General features: G+C 40.0%; 1 protein-coding gene across 1 annotated transcript in view; it reads right to left on the reverse strand.

Moving 5' to 3' along the window:
- Positions 1–561: 561 nt before the first annotated feature.
- The window catches only part of LOC127927161 (exocyst complex component 4-like), a 50,844-nt gene continuing 26,228 nt past the window's right edge, over positions 562–25,177 (reverse strand). Inside the window, exon 3 of the mRNA XM_052513069.1 lies at positions 562–2,649. Coding sequence (XP_052369029.1) covers positions 2,412–2,649 — 238 coding nt within the window. The 3' untranslated portion in view covers positions 562–2,411. The remainder of the gene's footprint in view (positions 2,650–25,177) is intronic.

Raw genomic sequence — 25,177 nt, forward strand, 5'->3', positions numbered from 1 at the left:
AATTTACTTCCCAACAGTTCATAAAACCTTTCAAACCCTGGTTCCCAGGTTCCACCGTCTGGAAAAGGTTATATATTCATGCATTTTCATTTTAGAAATTTTACAAATATTAGCCATTAAATCTTCTACTAACTTTACACTAATCACCATGTTGAAACCTCAATCATGCTCACCAAAATGCAGAAAACACCTTGACATGCTAGATTTCAAGTAGTGTGCTTTGTGCTTCAGACATCTTTCAACAAGTCTTGATCATTCTATAGAAAAGCCTTCTTCTGACGTCCCATCAGATCTGGCAGCTGAGCTCAATTCTTGACAGTGTATATTTTGGATCAGTCTATGTAAAATGACATCATCGGACAAAGTCAATTTGTGTCATTGTGAAAAGACTGAATTATACGGTGCAACAGCGCATAGACAGACCATGTTGTTTGGGTAGTGTTTCATTCTGTATGGCATTCGTCAATTCCTCTGTGTCAATGGAAGAAACTAGTCCCTTGACCACACAAGGTAGGAAACTGGCTCTTTTCATTGTACAAAAACACACAAACTGCTCATATACACAGGGGAATTTTGAGGTTTTATTTCAGCAAGATCAGTGTACACAATGGCAGGTCATATTTCTTTAGTTGAGTGAAGGATTGATAGTCAAAGCGTTGGTCTGAAAAGGGACGTTTAACAGACAATGGAGAAAGGATCAAATACATCCTTAAATCACAACGGGACTCATTAACCTCCATTCTTATCAGATGGTTGTGAAAAAACTGATGACATGAAACCACTCTCATATTACACACTGTAGATGTGCAAAACGACATGTCTTAGTAAACAAACAAATAAAGCAAAGCGTAAAAAACAAGTGAAATATATTTGTAGATCTTTACAATGAGTTGCCCCATTATTTAAAATGTGGGTAAAGGGGTCCGATATACCGGATCATTTCAATCCAGATGGAGTGTTCCCTTGTTCCCAAATCAGCAGGAAAAAAACTCATCAGTTGTGCAGAGTACTGCAAGCTAGAGACCTCCATAGTGTGTGTGTGTAATATAGTACGTGTTTAGTGTGTGTGTGTACGTCTTGAGTGTGCTGAGTAAAACAAATGCTGTTCCTATGGCACGAAGCAATCCCTCCGGCAACCACAAGGCTCATATTGATCCCAGCCTACATGTCATTATGATGGATGGTTCCGCTGGGTTCTGGTGAGCAGCACTGCCACAACTCTCCCCTGTTCTCTTTCCTCCCTCCCCCGCTCTTGTTAAGTACTTTTCCTCTGAGTTAATTAACTAAATATACTGAGGGGATGCAGGGGAAGGAATGATTTGTGACTCCTTGCAAGTGTATTCACTTTAGAATAGTTCTAGCAGAAGTTAACAGTTGTAGTGGTAGGAAGGGGAGTAGTGATTTGCAATTACATCCCTATTAAGTTCAAGACCTTGAGTGTTGGGACAAAATACACACTTAAATTGTACTGGATATATTGTCCCTCATCCCATAGCACACATGTACACCTCAACGCTGCAGCACAGTCAATGCATTTCAGGACAGTGGCAAATACCATAATCAGAATCGGCTATAGCTACATTATATCCAATCTACATTATTCTAAAAGTGAGAGAAAAATAGAGTGAACCACAGCTGAGGTGAGGAACCAATTCCTTTCTTTGTCCTTGGGGAAGAAGAATGGCCACAAAATGGCCACAAGCAGGGGGAGAGAAGTGATAATCTAGACAGTCTAATCTGGCATCTGGTATTGCAGACACAGTCAGCGGGCCCACGAGGGAGAGCTGGAGGTAGAGCTGTAATTGAGAGCAGCAGTTAGATGTAATGAGACAATGAGATGAGAAAGGCCCCAAAGCCAGACTCTCAGAAAATTCCCCCATTCTCCACAGGTGAGACTAGGGCCGACCACATATGGGATGATTGAAGGGAGTCATTTTTTAAGTTGGAGTGTGTGTGTGTGTTGTGTGTTGTGTGTTGTGTGTGTGTGTGTGTGTGTGTGTGTGTGTGTGTGTGTGTGTGATTTATTGAGGAACTGGCTGCATTCTTGCCAGTGAATAAACAGATGAGTTACAACAACAGATACATATTGGTAACTAAGTTCAACCCTTAAATCAGTAACTAATTAATGTACAGCCTACCAGCATTATCTCAACCCCCAAAACATATTACATGGTTATTTACGGTCTGCCATGGGATCTAATCAAGACTCAGTTAGGACTTTTACAAACCCAGTTCAACACCAGTCCCTGTGGAGGTGCTGACCAGTCCCTCAGACGGTTAGCTGACACTGCTAGGTCAGCTCTCAAATACTAGCTTTAATCTAAACCCTTTATCCAGACAGGAGGTTGAGAAACACTGGACAGTAATACAAACAGACCATTGCCAACAACAGCCTCCCAATGTCCCCCCTCTCAAACAGTAGTGATCTTCTTGTCCTTGGTGGCCTGCTTGAAGGCTGCCTGCTCGCAGATGATCTCCTTGAGGCGCTGCAGCCGGACGTTCTGCGTGCTCAGGTCTCCCACGCCCGTCTGGCTCCTCTGCAGCAGGCTGAGGGCGTGGATGTACTCCAGCTCGGTGTAGCGAACGCCCTGGTCCACCACCAGGTTGAGCAGCTCATCTGCAGCGTTGTACAGCATCTCATAGTACTGCCTAAACAGGGGAGGAGATGACTTCATTGTTCAATGCCCATGAGAATGTTCTGTGTTATCCCAATCCCTCTAAAAGACAGAGGTCAGAGAGGTCAGAGCAAAGGGGAGGGGTGGAGAGGGAAGGGGGAGAGGAGATGGTGGTTAGGGGGTTAGAGGGAGGAAGGAAGGAAGGAGATGGGGGACAGGAGAGGTCAGTAACCAGTAGTAGAGATGAGTAGAGAAAAAGGAAGGAATCAACACTATGATGTTGTTGATCTGGTACTACTGTACCATACTGCCTCACATAACACTATGATGTTGATCTGGTACTACTGTACCATACTGCCTCACATAACACTATGATGTTGATCTAGTACTACTGTACCATACTGCCTCACATAACACTATGATGTTGATCTGGTACTACTGTACCATACTGCCTCACATAACACTATGATGTTGATCTAGTACTACTGTACCATACTGCCTCACATAACACTATGATGTTGATCTAGTACTACTGTACCATACTGCCTCACATAACACTATGATGTTGTTGATCTGGTACTACTGTACCATACTGCCTCACATAACACTATGATGTTGATCTGGTACTACTGTACCATACTGCCTCACATAACACTATGATGTTGTTGATCTGGCCTCACATAACACTATGATGTTGTTGATACTACTGTACCATACTGCCTCACATAACACTATGATGTTGATCTGGTACTACTGTACCATACTGCCTCACATAACACTATGATGTTGATCTAGTACTACTGTACCATACTGCCTCACATAACACTATGATGTTGATCTAGTACTACTGTACCATACTGCCTCACATAACACTATGATGTTGATCTAGTACTACTGTACCATACTGCCTCACATAACACTATGATGTTGATCTGGTACTACTGTACCATACTGCCTCACATAACACTATGATGTTGATCTAGTACTACTGTACCATACTGCCTCACATAACACTATGATGTTGATCTGGTACTACTGTACCATACTGCCTCACATAACACTATGATGTTGATCTAGTACTACTGTACCATACTGCCTCACATAACACTATGATGTTGATCTAGTACTACTGTACCATACTGCCTCACATAACACTATGATGTTGTTGATCTGGTACTACTGTACCATACTGCCTCACATAACACTATGATGTTGATCTATGATGTTGATCTGGTACTACTGTACCATACTGCCTCACATAACACTATGATGTTGTTGATCTGGTACTACTGTACCATACTGCCTCACATAACACTATGATGTTGATCTAGTACTACTGTACCATACTGCCTCACATAACACTATGATGTTGATCTAGTACTACTGTACCATACTGCCTCACATAACACTATGATGTTGATCTGGTACTACTGTACCATACTGCCTCACATAACACTATGATGTTGATCTAGTACTACTGTACCATACTGCCTCACATAACACTATGATGTTGATCTGGTACTACTGTACCATACTGCCTCACATAACACTATGATGTTGATCTAGTACTACTGTACCATACTGCCTCACATAACACTATGATGTTGATCTAGTACTACTGTACCATACTGCCTCACATAACACTATGATGTTGATCTGGTACTACTGTACCATACTGCCTCACATAACACTATGACGTTGTTGATCTAGTACTACTGTACCATACTGCCTCACATAACACTATGATGTTGTTGATCTAGTACTACTGTACCATACTGCCTCACATAACACTATGATGTTGATCTGGTACTACTGTACCATACTGCCTCACATAACACTATGATGTTGATCTAGTACTACTGTACCATACTGCCTCACATAACACTATGATGTTGTTGATCTGGTACTACTGTACCATACTGCCTCACATAACACTATGATGTTGATCTAGTACTACTGTACCATACTGCCTCACATAACACTATGATGTTGATCTGGTACTACTGTACCATACTGCCTCACATAACACTATGATGTTGATCTGGTACTACTGTACCATACTGCCTCACATAACACTATGATGTTGATCTAGTACTACTGTACCATACTGCCTCACATAACACTATGATGTTGATCTAGTACTACTGTACCATACTGCCTCACATAACACTATGATGTTGTTGATCTAGTACTACTGTACCATACTGCCTCACATAACACTATGATGTTGATCTGGTACTACTGTACCATACTGCCTCACATAACACTATGATGTTGATCTAGTACTACTGTACCATACTGCCTCACATAACACTATGATGTTGATCTAGTACTACTGTACCATACTGCCTCACATAACACTATGATGTTGATCTAGTACTACTGTACCATACTGCCTCACATAACACTATGATGTTGATCTAGTACTACTGTACCATACTGCCTCACATAACACTATGATGTTGATCTGGTACTACTGTACCATACTGCCTCACATAACACTATGATGTTGATCTGGTACTACTGTACCATACTGCCTCACATAACACTATGATGTTGATCTAGTACTACTGTACCATACTGCCTCACATAACACTATGATGTTGATCTGGTACTACTGTACCATACTGCCTCACATAACACTATGATGTTGATCTGGTACTACTGTACCATACTGCCTCACATAACACTATGATGTTGATCTAGTACTACTGTACCATACTGCCTCACATAACACTATGATGTTGTTGATCTGATACTACTGTACCATACTGCCTCACATAACACTATGATGTTGTTGATCTAGTACTACTGTACCATACTGCCTCACATAACACTATGATGTTGATCTAGTACTACTGTACCATACTGCCTCACATAACACTATGATGTCTGATTTAGACTACTGTATCATACTGCACTAGACACTGATGTTGAATCTGGTAACTGACATTTTAATGGCACTATGATGTTGCTCTGCATCTGTCCTACTGCCTCACTAGACACTATAGTGCTGCTTTTGTACCATACTGCCTCACATAACACTTTGATGAGATCTAGTAAACTGTACCATATTGCCTCACATAACACTATGATGTTCTGATCTGGTTTACTGTACCATACTGCCTCACATAACATATGAGTTTGTCTCTGTGAATGGTTTGTCCTCTGATCAAATCACATAACACTATGATGTTGATCTAGTACTACTGTACCATACTGCCTCTGTTTTAACACTATGATGTTTTTGATCTATATATTTTACCTCTTGGGGATGTTATTGATCTAGTACTAAACATACTGTAAATAACACTGATGCGTTGATCACACAGCTGTACCATTTCAATGAAACATGATGTTGAGCCCCAAAATTGCCCTACTAGTACCATACTGCCTCACATAACAAGTGGATGGTTGCAAACTAGTACTACTATTACCATACTGCCTCACATAACACATGATGATGCTTGTTCTACTGTCCCATACTGAAACATAACATCTGATCTGTTGATCTGACAAGTACTAATGTACCATACTGCCTCACATAACATAAAACTGTGTTGATCTAGTACTACTGTACCATACTGCCTCACATAACACTATGACCATTTTGAGGTACTAGCATTTTTCCATCACATAACATTGAAAAATCAGAAACTTTCTGTCCAAAAATGATAACACAGAAAAATTAATAACACATGTTTTGTACTACTGTACCTAGGTTAGACTACTGCAATGCTGTTGATCTTTACTACGTACCATACTGCCTATAACACTATGATGGATAAAGCACTCAAATAAACTATGATGTTAGTGCTAAATATGGCTACTACTGTACCATACTGCCTCACTAACACTAAAAATTTGATCATATTATCCAGTGCTAGCCTCACTAACACTGGCTTCCTGTACCAGGTTTTACTGCTAACCTCACATAACACTATGGGCTTGCTACTACCATACTGCCTCACATCTGATTCTGGTACTACTGCCTCACATAACATACGTACTACGCATACGCCTCACATCACATAGTACTACTGTACCACTATGATGTCCCTGATTTCTAAGCAAACAGCTGGAGGCAGTACCATACTGCCTCATCCTATAGAGCTGTCCATACTGCCTTTTTGATGTTGATCTGGTACTACATGTCAGAGACCAAACTCGCCTCACATAACACTATGATGTTGAGTCTAGTACTACTGTACCATAGCCTCACATAACACTATGATTGAGTGTGTCTGATCTGAGTGGTACTACTGTACCATACGGAAAGGCTCCTCAACATAACACTATGATGCTGTGATCTGTACTACTGTACCATACTGCCTCACATAACACTGATGGAGTTACTGTCTGCCTCATAACCCTATGATGTTGGGCTGAGTCACTGTACCATACTGCCTCACATAACACTATGATGTTGATCTGGTACTACTGTAACCATGGGTGGGTCACATAACATTCACTGTTGTGATCTGGTACTACTGTACCATACTGCCTCACATAACACTATGATGTTGTTGTACCATACGCCTCACATAACACTATGATGTTGTTGGAGTACTACTGTACCATACTGCCTCACATGTCACATGATGTTGATCTGGTACTACTGTACCATACTGCCTCACATAACACTATGGGGGCTGTACTACTGTTGCATAACAATGATGGATCTGGGGTTACTACTGTACCATACTGCCTCACATAACACTATGATGTTGCCACAGTGTGATCTCCTGTACCATACTGCCTCACATAACACTATGATGATTATACTGTACCATAGTAGTTTACTGTACCATACATGGGGGCCTCACATAACACTATGATGTTTATCTGGTACTACTGTACCATACTGCCTCACATAACACTATGTCCTGTGTGATCTAGTGTAACACTATGATGTTGATCTACTACCATACCTCACATAACACTATTTGTTCTTTCTCTACTCTGGAGGACCTGAGCCCTACATGCCCCAGGACTACCTATGATGTTGATCTCACATGATGACACTATGATGTTGCTGTCCCCAGTCCACTGTACCATACTGCCTCACATAACACTATGATGTTGATCTAGTACTACTGTACCATACTGCCTCACATAACACTGATGATGTTTGATCTAGTACTACTGTACCATACTGCCTCTCCATAACACTATGATGTTGATCTACTATTATTCAACCATGCTGCCTCACATGAACATTTGAACATGTTGATCTAGTACTACTGTACCATACTGCCTCACATAACACTGTTATCTAGTACTACTGTACCATACTGCCTCACATAACACTATGATGAGTTGATCTGTACTACTGTACCATACTGCCTCACATAACACTATTCTGTTGTTGATCTCGGAGTACTACTGTACCATACTGCCTCACATAACACATGATGCTGATCTAGTACTACTGTACCCATTCCACACTATGATGTTGACTGCTGCTACCTCCAGTTTAACAACTGTTCTATACTATTAATGATCTGGTACTACCATACTGCCTCACATAACACTATGAACATCTTGATCTGTACTACTGTACCATAATCTCTACCCGGCACCCATAACACTATGATGTTGATCTGGCCACCCCACATAGCCCGGTTCCTACCTAGGTTTCACATAACACTAGGTTGTGGCCTTTCTGGTACTACTTTACCATACCACCATAACTTTTACACTATGCATTGTTTGTTGATCTGGGGTTACTGTACCATACTGCCTCACATAACACTATGATGAGATATCAGCTACTGTACATAACACTATGATGTTGCTATACCATAACATAACACTATTGATTTGATTTGTACTACTGTACCATACTGCCTCACATAACACTATGATGTTGATCTAGTACTACTGTACCATACTGCCTCACATAACACTATGATGTTGATCTAGTACTACTGTACCATACTGCCTCACATAACACTATGATGTTGATCTAGTACTACTGTACCATACTGCCTCACATAACACTATGATGTTGTTGATCTGGTACTACTGTACCATACTGCCTCACATAACACTATGATGTTGATCTGGTACTACTGTACCATACTGCCTCACATAACACTATGATGTTGATCTAGTACTACTGTACCATACTGCCTCACATAACACTATGATGTTGTTGATCTGGTACTACTGTACCATACTGCCTCACATAACACTATGATGTTGATCTAGTACTACTGTACCATACTGCCTCACATAACACTATGATGTTGATCTGGTACTACTGTACCATACTGCCTCACATAACACTATGATGTTGATCTGGTACTACTGTACCATACTGCCTCACATAACACTATGATGTTGATCTGATACTACTGTACCATACTGCCTCACATAACACTATGATGTTGATCTAGTACTACTGTACCATACTGCCTCACATAACACTATGATGTTGATCTGGTACTACTGTACCATACTGCCTCACATAACACTATGATGTTGATCTGGTACTACTGTACCATACTGCCTCACATAACACTATGATGTTGATCTAGTACTACTGTACCATACTGCCTCACATAACACTATGATGTTGATCTAGTACTACTGTACCATACTGCCTCACATAACACTATGATGTTGATCTGGTACTACTGTACCATACTGCCTCACATAACACTATGATGTTGATCTGGTACTACTGTACCATACTGCCTCACATAACACTATGATGTTGATCTAGTACTACTGTACCATACTGCCTCACATAACACTATGATGTTGATCTGGTACTACTGTACCATACTGCCTCACATAACACTATGATGTTGATCTGGTACTACTGTACCATACTGCCTCACATAACACTATGATGTTGTTGATCTAGTACTACTGTACCATACTGCCTCACATAACACTATGATGTTGATCTGGTACTACTGTACCATACTGCCTCACATAACACTATGATGTTGATCTAGTACTACTGTACCATACTGCCTCACATAACACTATGATGTTGATCTGGTACTACTGTACCATACTGCCTCACATAACACTATGATGTTGATCTGGTACTACTGTACCATACTGCCTCACATAACACTATGATGTTGTTGATCTAGTACTACTGTACCATACTGCCTCACATAACACTATGATGTTGATCTAGTACTACTGTACCATACTGCCTCACATAACACTATGATGTTGTTGATCTGGTACTACTGTACCATACTGCCTCACATAACACTATGATGTTGATCTGGTACTACTGTACCATACTGCCTCACATAACACTATGATGTTGTTGATCTGGTACTACTGTACCATACTGCCTCACATAACACTATGATGTTGATCTAGTACTACTGTACCATACTGCCTCACATAACACTATGATGTTGTTGATCTGGTACTACTGTACCATACTGCCTCACATAACACTATGATGTTGATCTGGTACTACTGTACCATACTGCCTCACATAACACTATGATGTTGATCTGGTACTACTGTACCATACTGCCTCACATAACACTATGATGTTGATCTAGTACTACTTACTGTACCATACTGCCTCACATAACACTGAGGTTGATCTAGTACTACTGTACCATACTGCCTCACATAACACGATGATGTTGTTGATCTGGTACTATTGTACCATACTGCCTCACATAACACTATGATGTTGATCTGGTACTACTGTACCATACTGCCTCACATAACACTGTGATGTTGATCTATTACTACTGTACTATACTGCCTCACATAACACTATGATGTTGATCTAGTACTACTGTACCATACTGCCTCACATAACACTATGATGTTGTTGATCTAGTACTACTGTACCATACTGCCTCACATAACACTATGATGTTGATCTAGTACTACTGTACCATACTGCCTCACATAACACTGATGATGTTGATCTATTACTACTGTACCATACTGCCTCACATAACACTATGATGTTGATCTAGTACTACTGTACCATACTGCCTCACATAACACTATGATGTTGTTGATCTGGTACTACTGTACCATACTGCCTCACATAACACTATGATGTTGATCTGGTACTACTGTACCATACTGCCTCACATAACACTATGATGTTGATCTGGTACTACTGTACCATACTGCCTCACATAACACTATGATGTTGATCTAGTACTACTGTACCATACTGCCTCACATAACACTATGATGTTGTTGATCTAGTACTACTGTACCATACTGCCTCACATAACACTATGATGTTGATCTAGTACTACTGTACCATACTGCCTCACATAACACTATGATGTTGATCTGGTACTACTGTACCATACTGCCTCACATAACACTATGATGTTGATCTGGTACTACTGTACCATACTGCCTCACATAACACTATGATGTTGATCTATTACTACTGTACCATACTGCCTCACATAACACTGATGTTGATCTAGTACTACTGTACCATACTGCCTCACATAACACTATGATGTTGATCTAGTACTACTGTACCATACTGCCTCACATAACACTATGATGTTGATCTAGTACTACTGTACCATACTGCCTCACATAACACTATGATGTTGATCTAGTACTACTGTACCATACTGCCTCACATAACACTATGATGTTGATCTAGTACTACTGTACCATACTGCCTCACATAACACTATGATGTTGATCTGGTACTACTGTACCATACTGCCTCACATAACACTATGATGTTGATCTGGTACTACTGTACCATACTGCCTCACATAACACTATGATGTTGTTGATCTGGTACTACTGTACCATACTGCCTCACATAACACTATGATGTTGATCTGGTACTACTGTACCATACTGCCTCACATAACACTATGATGTTGATCTGGTACTACTGTACCATACTGCCTCACATAACACTATGATGTTGATCTGGTACTACTGTACCATACTGCCTCACATAACACTATGATGTTGATCTGGTACTACTGTACCATACTGCCTCACATAACACTATGATGTTGATCTGGTACTACTGTACCATACTGCCTCACATAACACTATGATGTTGTTGATCTGGTACTACTGTACCATACTGCCTCACATAACACTATGATGTTGATCTAGTACTACTGTACCATACTGCCTCACATAACACTATGATGTTGATCTAGTACTACTGTACCATACTGCCTCACATAACACTATGATGTTGATCTAGTACTACTGTACCATACTGCCTCACATAACACTATGATGTTGTTGATCTAGTACTACTGTACCATACTGCCTCACATAACACTATGATGTTGATCTGGTACTACTGTACCATACTGCCTCACATAACACTATGATGTTGATCTGGTACTACTGTACCATACTGCCTCACATAACACTATGATGTTGATCTAGTACTACTGTACCATACTGCCTCACATAACACTATGATGTTGATCTAGTACTACTGTACCATACTGCCTCACATAACACTAACATATGATGTTGATCTGGTACTACTGTACCATACTGCCTCACATAACACTATGATGTTGATCTGGTACTACTGTACCATACTGCCTCACATAACACTATGATGTTGTTGATCTAGTACTACTGTACCATACTGCCTCACATAACACTATGATGTTGATCTATTACTACTGTACCATACTGCCTCACATAACACTGATGTTGATCTGGTACTACTGTACCATACTGCCTCACATAACACTATGATGTTGATCTAGTACTACTGTACCATACTGCCTCACATAACACTATGATGTTGATCTAGTACTACTGTACCATACTGCCTCACATAACACTATGATGTTGATCTAGTACTACTGTACCATACTGCCTCACATAACACTATGATGTTGATCTGGTACTACTGTACCATACTGCCTCACATAACACTATGATGTTGATCTAGTACTACTGTACCATACTGCCTCACATAACACTATGTTGTTGTTGATCTAGTACTACTGTACCATACTGCCTCACATAACACTATGATGTTGATCTAGTACTACTGTACCATACTGCCTCACATAACACTATGATGTTGTTGATCTGGTACTACTGTACCATACTGCCTCACATAACACTATGATGTTGATCTGGTACTACTGTACCATACTGCCTCACATAACACTATGATGTTGATCTAGTACTACTGTACCATACTGCCTCACATAACACTATGATGTTGATCTAGTACTACTGTACCATACTGCCTCACATAACACTATGATGTTGATCTGGTACTACTGTACCATACTGCCTCACATAACACTATGATGTTGATCTAGTACTACTGTACCATACTGCCTCACATAAACACTATGATGTTGATCTAGTACTACTGTACCATACTGCCTCACATAACACTATGATGTTGATCTGATCTGGTACTACTGTACCATACTGCCTCACATAACACTATGATGTTGATCTGGTACTACTGTACCATACTGCCTCACATAACACTATGATGTTGATCTAGTACTACTGTACCATACTGCCTCACATAACACTATGATGTTGTTGATCTGATGTACTACTGTACCATACTGCCTCACATAACACTATGATGTTGATCTAGTACTACTGTACCATACTGCCTCACATAACACTATGATGTTGATCTGGTACTACTGTACCATACTGCCTCACATAACACTATGATGTTGATCTGGTACTACTGTACCATACTGCCTCACATAACACTATGATGTTGATCTGGTACTACTGTACCATACTGCCTCACATAACACTATGATGTTGATCTAGTACTACTGTACCATACTGCCTCACATAACACTATGATGTTGATCTAGTACTACTGTACCATACTGCCTCACATAACACTATGATGTTGTTGATCTGGTACTACTGTACCATACTGCCTCACATAACACTATGATGTTGATCTGGTACTACTGTACCATACTGCCTCACATAACACTATGATGTTGATCTAGTACTACTGTACCATACTGCCTCACATAACACTATGATGTTGATCTAGTACTACTGTACCATACTGCCTCACATAACACTATGATGTTGATCTGGTACTACTGTACCATACTGCCTCACATAACACTATGATGTTGATCTGGTACTACTGTACCATACTGCCTCACATAACACTATGATGTTGATCTGGTACTACTGTACCATACTGCCTCACATAACACTATGATGTTGATCTAGTACTACTGTACCATACTGCCTCACATAACACTATGATGTTGTTGATCTGGTACTACTGTACCATACTGCCTCACATAACACTATGATGTTGATCTAGTACTACTGTACCATACTGCCTCACATAACACTATGATGTTGTTGATCTGGTACTACTGTACCATACTGCCTCACATAACACTATGATGTTGATCTATTACTACTGTACCATACTGCCTCACATAACACTATGATGTTGATCTGGTACTACTGTACCATACTGCCTCACATAACACTATGATGTTGATCTGGTACTACTGTACCATACTGCCTCACATAACACTATGATGTTGATCTGGTACTACTGTACCATACTGCCTCACATAACACTATGATGTTGTTGATCTAGTACTACTGTACCATACTGCCTCACATAACACTATGATGTTGATCTAGTACTACTGTACCATACTGCCTCACATAACACTATGATGTTGATCTAGTACTACTGTACCATACTGCCTCACATAACACTATGATGTTGATCTAGTACTACTGTACCATACTGCCTCACATAACACTATGATGTTGATCTAGTACTACTGTACCATACTGCCTCACATAACACTATGATGTTGATCTGGTACTACTGTACCATACTGCCTCACATAACACTATGATGTTGATCTAGTACTACTGTACCATACTGCCTCACATAACACTATGATGATGTTGATCTAGTACTACTGTACCATACTGCCTCACATAACACTATGATGTTGTTGATCTAGTACTACTGTACCATACTGCCTCACATAACACTATGATGTTGATCTAGTACTACTGTACCATACTGCCTCACATAACACTATGATGTTGATCTGGTACTACTGTACCATACTGCCTCACATAACACTATGATGTTGTTGATCTGGTACTACTGTACCATACTGCCTCACATAACACTATGATGTTGATCTGGTACTACTGTACCATACTGCCTCACATAACACTATGATGTTGATCTGGTACTACTGTACCATACTGCCTCACATAACACTATGATGTTGATCTGGTACTACTGTACCATACTGCCTCACATAACACTATGATGTTGATCTGGTACTACTGTACCATACTGCCTCACATAACACTATGATGTTGATCTAGTACTACTGTACCATACTGCCTCACATAACACTATGATGTTGATCTGGTACTACTGTACCATACTGCCTCACATAACACTATGATGTTGTTGATCTGGTACTACTGTACCATACTGCCTCACATAACACTATGATGTTGATCTAGTACTACTGTACCATACTGCCTCACATAACACTATGATGTTGATCTAGTACTACTGTACCATACTGCCTCACATAAACATGATGTTGATCTAGTACTACTGTACCATACTGCCTCACATAACACTATGATGTTGATCTAGTACTACTGTACCATACTGCCTCACATAACACTGATGATGTTGATCTGGTACTACTGTACCATACTGCCTCACATAACACTATGATGTTGATCTGGTACTACTGTACCATACTGCCTCACATAACACTATGATGTTGATCTGGTACTACTGTACCATACTGCCTCACATAACACTATGATGTTGATCTGGTACTACTGTACCATACTGCCTCACATAACACTATGATGTTGATCTGGTACTACTGTACCATACTGCCTCACATAACACTATGATGTTGTTGATCTAGTACTACTGTACCATACTGCCTCACATAACACTATGATGTTGATCTAGTACTACTGTACCATACTGCCTCACATAACACTATGATGTTGTTGATCTGGTACTACTGTACCATACTGCCTCACATAACACTATGATGTTGATCTGGTACTACTGTACCATACTGCCTCACATAACACTATGATGTTGATCTGGTACTACTGTACCATACTGCCTCACATAACACTATGATGTTGATCTGGTACTACTGTACCATACTGCCTCACATAACACTATGATGTTGTTGATCTGGTACTACTGTACCATACTGCCTCACATAACACTATGATGTTGATCTGGTACTACTGTACCATACTGCCTCACATAACACTATGATGTTGATCTGGTACTACTGTACCATACTGCCTCACATAACACTATGATGTTGATCTAGTACTACTGTACCATACTGCCTCACATAACACTATGATGTTGATCTGGTACTACTGTACCATACTGCCTCACATAACACTATGATGTTGTTGATCTGGTACTACTGTACCATACTGCCTCACATAACACTATGATGTTGATCTGGTACTACTGTACCATACTGCCTCACATAACACTATGATGTTGATCTGGTACTACTGTACCATACTGCCTCACATAACACTATGATGTTGATCTAGTACTACTGTACCATACTGCCTCACATAACACTATGATGTTGTTGATCTGGTACTACTGTACCATACTGCCTCACATAACACTATGATGTTGATCTGGTACTACTGTACCATACTGCCTCACATAACACTATGATGTTGATCTGGTACTACTGTACCATACTGCCATAACACTATGATGTTGATAACACTATGATGTTGATCTAGTACTACTGTACCATACTGCCTCACATAACACTATGATGTTGTTGATCTGGTACTACTGTACCATACTGCCTCACATAACACTATGATGTTGATCTGGTACTACTGTACCATACTGCCTCACATAACACTATGATGTTGATCTGGTACTACTGTACCATACTGCCTCACATAACACTATGATGTTGATCTAGTACTACTGTACCATACTGCCTCACATAACACTATGATGTTGATCTGGTACTACTGTACCATACTGCCTCACATAACACTATGATGTTGATCTAGTACTACTGTACCATACTGCCTCACATAACACTATGATGTTGATCTGGTACTACTGTACCATACTGCCTCACATAACACTATGATGTTGATCTGGTACTACTGTACCATACTGCCTCACATAACACTATGATGTTGATCTAGTACTACTGTACCATACTGCCTCACATAACACTATGATGTTGATCTAGTACTACTGTACCATACTGCCTCACATAACACTATGATGTTGATCTAGTACTACTGTACCATACTGCCTCACATAACACTATGATGTTGATCTGGTACTACTGTACCATACTGCCTCACATAACACTATGATGTTGATCTGGTACTACTGTACCATACTGCCTCACATAACACTATGATGTTGATCTAGTACTACTGTACCATACTGCCTCACATAACACTATGATGTTGTTGATCTGGTACTACTGTACCATACTGCCTCACATAACACTATGATGTTGATCTGGTACTACTGTACCATACTGCCTCACATAACACTATGATGTTGATCTGGTACTACTGTACCATACTGCCTCACATAACACTATGATGTTGATCTGGTACTACTGTACCATACTGCCTCACATAACACTATGATGTTGTTGATCTAGTACTACTGTACCATACTGCCTCACATAACACTATGATGTTGATCTGGTACTACTGTACCATACTGCCTCACATAACACTATGATGTTGTTGATCTGGTACTACTGTACCATACTGCCTCACATAACACTATGATGTTGTTGATCTGGTACTACTGTACCATACTGCCTCACATAACACTATGATGTTGATCTGGTACTACTGTACCATACTGCCTCACATAACACTATGATGTTGATCTAGTACTACTGTACCATACTGCCTCACATAACACTATGATGTTGATCTAGTACTACTGTACCATACTGCCTCACATAACACTATGATGTTGTTGATCTAGTACTACTGTACCATACTGCCTCACATAACACTATGATGTTGATCTGGTACTACTGTACCATACTGCCTCACATAACACTATGATGTTGATCTGGTACTACTGTACCATACTGCCTCACATAACACTATGATGTTGATCTAGTACTACTGTACCATACTGCCTCACATAACACTATGATGTTGTTGATCTAGTACTACTGTACCATACTGCCTCACATAACACTATGATGTTGATCTGGTACTACTGTACCATACTGCCTCACATAACACTATGATGTTGTTGATCTGGTACTACTGTACCATACTGCCTCACATAACACTGATGTTGTTGATCTGGTACTACTGTACCATACTGCCTCACATAACACTATGATGTTGATCTGGTACTACTGTACCATACTGCCTCACATAACACTATGATGTTGATCTGGTACTACTGTACCATACTGCCTCACATAACACTATGATGTTGATCTGGTACTACTGTACCATACTGCCTCACATAACACTATGATGTTGTTGATCTAGTACTACTGTACCATACTGCCTCACATAACACTGATGATGTTGATCTGGTACTACTGTACCATACTGCCTCACATAACACTATGATGTTGATCTGGTACTACTGTACCATACTGCCTCACATAACACTATGATGTTGATCTAGTACTACTGTACCATACTGCCTCACATAACACTATGATGTTGTTGATCTAGTACTACTGTACCATACTGCCTCACATAACACTATGATGTTGTTGATCTGGTACTACTGTACCATACTGCCTCACATAACACTATGATGTTGATCTAGTACTACTGTACCATACTGCCTCACATAACACTATGATGTTGTTGATCTAGTACTACTGTACCATACTGCCTCACATAACACTATGATGTTGATCTGGTACTACTGTACCATACTGCCTCACATAACACTATGATGTTGATCTGGTACTACTGTACCATACTGCCTCACATAACACTATGATGTTGATCTGGTACTACTGTACCATACTGCCTCACATAACACTATGATGTTGTTGATCTGGTACTACTGTACCATACTGCCTCACATAACACTATGATGTTGATCTGGTACTACTGTACCATACTGCCTCACATAACACTATGATGTTGATCTGGTACTACTGTACCATACTGCCTCACATAACACTATGATGTTGATCTAGTACTACTGTACCATACTGCCTCACATAACACTATGATGTTGATCTAGTACTACTGTACCATACTGCCTCACATAACACTATGATGTTGATCTGGTACTACTGTACCATACTGCCTCACATAACACTATGATGTTGATCTGGTACTACTGTACCATACTGCCTCACATAACACTATGATGTTGATCTGGTACTACTGTACCATACTGCCTCACATAACACTATGATGTTGTCTGACTCTGTACCATACTGCCTCACATAACACTATGATGTTGATCTGGTACTACTGTACCATACTGCCTCACATAACACTATGATGTTGATCTGGTACTACTGTACCATACTGCCTCACATAACACTATGATGTTGATCTCTAGTACTACTGTACCATACTGCCTCACATAACACTATGATGTTGATCTGGTACTACTGTACCATACTGCCTCACATAACACTATGATGTTGATCTGGTACTACTGTACCATACTGCCTCACATAACACTATGATGTTGTTGATCTGGTACTACTGTACCATACTGCCTCACATAACACTATGATGTTGATCTGGTACTACTGTACCATACTGCCTCACATAACACTATGATGTTGATCTGGTACTACTGTACCATACTGCCTCACATAACACTATGATGTTGATCTGGTACTACTGTACCATACTGCCTCACATAACACTATGATGTTGATCTGGTACTACTGTACCATACTGCCTCACATAACATGAACACATACTGATGTTGTTGATCTGGTACTACTGTACCATACTGCCTCACATAACACTATGATGTTGATCTGGTACTACTGTACCATACTGCCTCACATAACACTATGATGTTGATCTGGTACTACTGTACCATACTGCCTCACATAACACTATGATGTTGATCTGGTACTACTGTACCATACTGCCTCACATAACACTATGATGTGATGTTGATCTGGTACTACTGTACCATACTGCCTCACATAACACTATGATGTTGATCTGGTACTACTGTACCATACTGCCTCACATAACACTATGATGTTGATCTGGTACTACTGTACCATACTGCCTCACATAACACTATGATGTTGATCTAGTACTACTGTACCATACTGCCTCACATAACACTATGATGTTGATCTGGTACTACTGTACCATACTGCCTCACATAACACTATGATGTTGTTGATCTGGTACTACTGTACCATACTGCCTCACATAACACTATGATGTTGTTGATCTAGTACTACTGTACCATACTGCCTCACATAACACTATGATGTTGATCTGGTACTACTGTACCATACTGCCTCACATAACACTATGATGTTGTTGATCTGGTACTACTGTACCATACTGCCTCACATAACACTATGATGTTGATCTAGTACTACTGTACCATACTGCCTCACATAACACTATGATGTTGATCTAGTACTACTGTACCATACTGCCTCACATAACACTATGATGTTGATCTAGTACTACTGTACCATACTGCCTCACATAACACTATGATGTTGTTGATCTAGTACTACTGTACCATACTGCCTCACATAACACTATGATGTTGATCTAGTACTACTGTACCATACTGCCTCACATAACACTATGATGTTGATCTAGTACTACTGTACCATACTGCCTCACATAACACTATGATGTTGTTGATCTGGTACTACTGTACCATACTGCCTCACATAACACTATGATGTTGATCTGGTACTACTGTACCATACTGCCTCACATAACACTATGATGTTGATCTAGTACTACTGTACCATACTGCCTCACATAACACTATGATGTTGATCTAGTACTACTGTACCATACTGCCTCACATAACACTATGATGTTGTTGATCTAGTACTACTGTACCATACTGCCTCACATAACACTATGATGTTGTTGATCTGGTACTACTGTACCATACTGCCTCACATAACACTATGATGTTGATCTGGTACTACTGTACCATACTGCCTCACATAACACTATGATGTTGATCTGGTACTACTGTACCATACTGCCTCACATAACACTATGATGTTGTTGATCTGGTACTACTGTACCATACTGCCTCACATAACACTATGATGTTGATCTAGTACTACTGTACCATACTGCCTCACATAACACTATGATGTTGATCTGGTACTACTGTACCATACTGCCTCACATAACACTATGATGTTGATCTAGTACTACTGTACCATACTGCCTCACATAACACTATGATGTTGATCTGGTACTACTGTACCATACTGCCTCACATAACACTATGATGTTGATCTGGTACTACTGTACCATACTGCCTCACATAACACTATGATGTTGATCTAGTACTACTGTACCATACTGCCTCACATAACACTATGATGTTGTTGATCTGTACTACTGTACCATACTGTTGATCTGGTACTACTGTACCATACTGCCTCACATAACACTATGATGTTGATCTGGTACTACTGTACCATACTGCCTCACATAACACTATGATGTTGATCTGGTACTACTGTACCATACTGCCTCACATAACACTATGATGTTGATCTGGTACTACTGTACCATACTGCCTCACATAACACTATGATGTTGATCTGGTACTACTGTACCATACTGCCTCACATAACACTATGATGTTGATCTGGTACTACTGTACCATACTGCCTCACATAACACTATGATGTTGATCTGGTACTACTGTACCATACTGCCTCACATAACACTATGATGTTGATCTAGTACTACTGTACCATACTGCCTCACATAACACTATGATGTTGATCTGGTACTACTGTACCATACTGCCTCACATAACACTATGATGTTGATGTACTACTGTTGATCTGGTACTACTGTACCATACTGCCTCACATAACACTATGATGTTGATCTAGTACTACTGTACCATACTGCCTCACATAACACTATGATGTTGATCTAGTACTACTGTACCATACTGCCTCACATAACACTGATGTTGTTGATCTGGTACTACTGTACCATACTGCCTCACATAACACTATGATGTTGATCTGGTACTACTGTACCATACTGCCTCACATAACACTATGATGTTGATCTGGTACTACTGTACCATACTGCCTCACATAACACTATGATGTTGATCTAGTACTACTGTACCATACTGCCTCACATAACACTATGATGTTGATGTTGTTGATCTGGTACTACTGTACCATACTGCCTCACATAACACTATGATGTTGATCTGGTACTACTGTACCATACTGCCTCACATAACACTATGATGTTGATCTGGTACTACTGTACCATACTGCCTCACATAACACTATGATGTTGTTGATCTGGTACTACTGTACCATACTGCCTCACATAACACTATGATGTTGATCTAGTACTACTGTACCATACTGCCTCACATAACACTATAACACTATGATGTTGATCTGGTACTACTGTACCATACTGCCTCACATAACACTATGATGTTGTTGATCTGGTACTACTGTACCATACTGCCTCACATAACACTATGATGTTGATCTGGTACTACTGTACCATACTGCCTCACATAACACTATGATGTTGTTGATCTAGTACTACTGTACCATACTGCCTCACATAACACTATGATGTTGTTGATCTGGTACTACTGTACCATACTGCCTCACATAACACTATGATGTTGATCTGGTACTACTGTACCATACTGCCTCACATAACACTATGATGTTGATCTAGTACTACTGTACCATACTGCCTCACATAACACTATGATGTTGATCTGGTACTACTGTACCATATACTGCCTACCATACATAACACTATGATGTTGATCTGGTACTACTGTACCATACTGCCTCACATAACACTATGATGTTGATCTGGTACTACTGTACCATACTGCCTCACATAACACTATGATGCCTCACATAACACTATGATGTTGTTGACCTGGTACTACTGTACCATACTGCCTCACATAACACTATGATGTTGATCTGGTACTACTGTACCATACTGCCTCACATAACACTATGATGTTGATCTGGTACTACTGTACCATACTGCCTCACATAACACTATGATGTTGATCTAGTACTACTGTACCATACTGCCTCACATAACACTATGATGTTGATCTGGTACTACTGTACCATACTGCCTCACATAACACTATGATGTTGTTGATCTGGTACTACTGTACCATACTGCCTCACATAACACTATGATGTTGTTGATCTAGTACTACTGTACCATACTGCCTCACATAACACTATGATGTTGTTGATCTGGTACTACTGTACCATACTGCCTCACATAACACTATGATGTTGATCTGGTACTACTGTACCATACTGCCTCACATAACACTATGATGTTGTTGATCTGGTACTACTGTACCATACTGCCTCACATAACACTATGATGTTGATCTAGTACTACTGTACCATACTGCCCATAACACTATGATGTTGATCTGGTACTACTGTACCATACTGCCACATAACACTATGATGTTGATCTGGTACTACTGTACCATACTGCCTCACATAACACTATGATGTTGATCTAGTATGACTGTACCATACTGCCTCACATAACACTATGATGTTGATCTGGTACTACTGTACCATACTGCCTCACATAACACTATGATGTTGATCTGGTACTACTGTACCATACTGCCTCACATAACACTATGATGTTGTTGATCTGGTACTACTGTACCATACTGCCTCACATAACACTATGATGTTGATCTGGTACTACTGTACCATACTGCCTCACATAACACTATGATGTTGATCTAGTACTACTGTACCATACTGCCTCACATAACACTATGATGTTGATCTGGTACTACTGTACCATACTGCCTCACATAACACTATGATGTTGATCTAGTACTACTGTACCATACTGCCTCACATAACACTATGATGTTGATCTAGTACTACTGTACCATACTGCCTCACATAACACTATGATGTTGTTGATCTGATGTTGTACTACTGTACCATACTGCCTCACATAACACTATGATGTTGATCTAGTACTACTGTACCATACTGCCTCACATAACACTATGATGTTGATCTAGTACTACTGTACCATACTGCCTCACATAACACTATGATGTTGATCTGGTACTACTGTACCATACTGCCTCACATAACACTATGATGTTGTTGATCTGGTACTACTGTACCATACTGCCTCACATAACACTATGATGTTGATCTGGTACTACTGTACCATACTGCCTCACATAACACTATGATGTTGATCTAGTACTACTGTACCATACTGCCTCACATAACACTATGATGTTGATCTAGTACTACTGTACCATACTGCCTCACATAACACTATGATGTTGATCTGGTACTACTGTACCATACTGCCTCACATAACACTATGATGTTGTTGATCTGGTACTACTGTACCATACTGCCTCACATAACACTATGATGTTGATCTGGTACTACTGTACCATACTGCCTCACATAACACTATGATGTTGATCTAGTACTACTGTACCATACTGCCTCACATAACACTATGATGTTGATCTGGTACTACTGTACCATACTGCCTCACATAACACTATGATGTTGATCTGGTACTACTGTACCATACTGCCTCACATAACACTATGATGTTGATCTGGTACTACTGTACCATACTGCCTCACATAACACTATGATGTTGATCTAGTACTACTGTACCATACTGCCTCACATAACACTATGATGTTGTTGATCTAGTACTACTGTACCATACTGCCTCACATAACACTATGATGTTGATCTGGTACTACTGTACCATACTGCCTCACATAACACTATGATGTTGATCTGGTACTACTGTACCATACTGCCTCACATAACACTATGATGTTGATCTGGTACTACTGTACCATACTGCCTCACATAACACTATGATGTTGTTGATCTAGTACTACTGTACCATACTGCCTCACATAACACTATGATGTTGATCTGGTACTACTGTACCATACTGCCTCACATAACACTATGATGCTGTTGATCTGGTACTACTGTACCATACTGCCTCACATAACACTATGATGTTGATCTGGTACTACTGTACCATACTGCCTCACATAACACTATGATGTTGATCTGGTACTACTGTACCATACTGCCTCACATAACACTATGATGTTGATCTGGTACTACTGTACCATACTGCCTCACATAACACTATGATGTTGATCTGGTACTACTGTACCATACTGCCTCACATAACACTATGATACTGCCTCACATAACACTATGATGTTGATCTGGTACTACTGTACCATACTG

Source organism: Oncorhynchus keta, unplaced genomic scaffold (assembly GCF_023373465.1).
Source record: "Oncorhynchus keta strain PuntledgeMale-10-30-2019 unplaced genomic scaffold, Oket_V2 Un_contig_9668_pilon_pilon, whole genome shotgun sequence".
NCBI classification, from domain to species: Eukaryota; Metazoa; Chordata; class Actinopteri; order Salmoniformes; family Salmonidae; genus Oncorhynchus; species Oncorhynchus keta.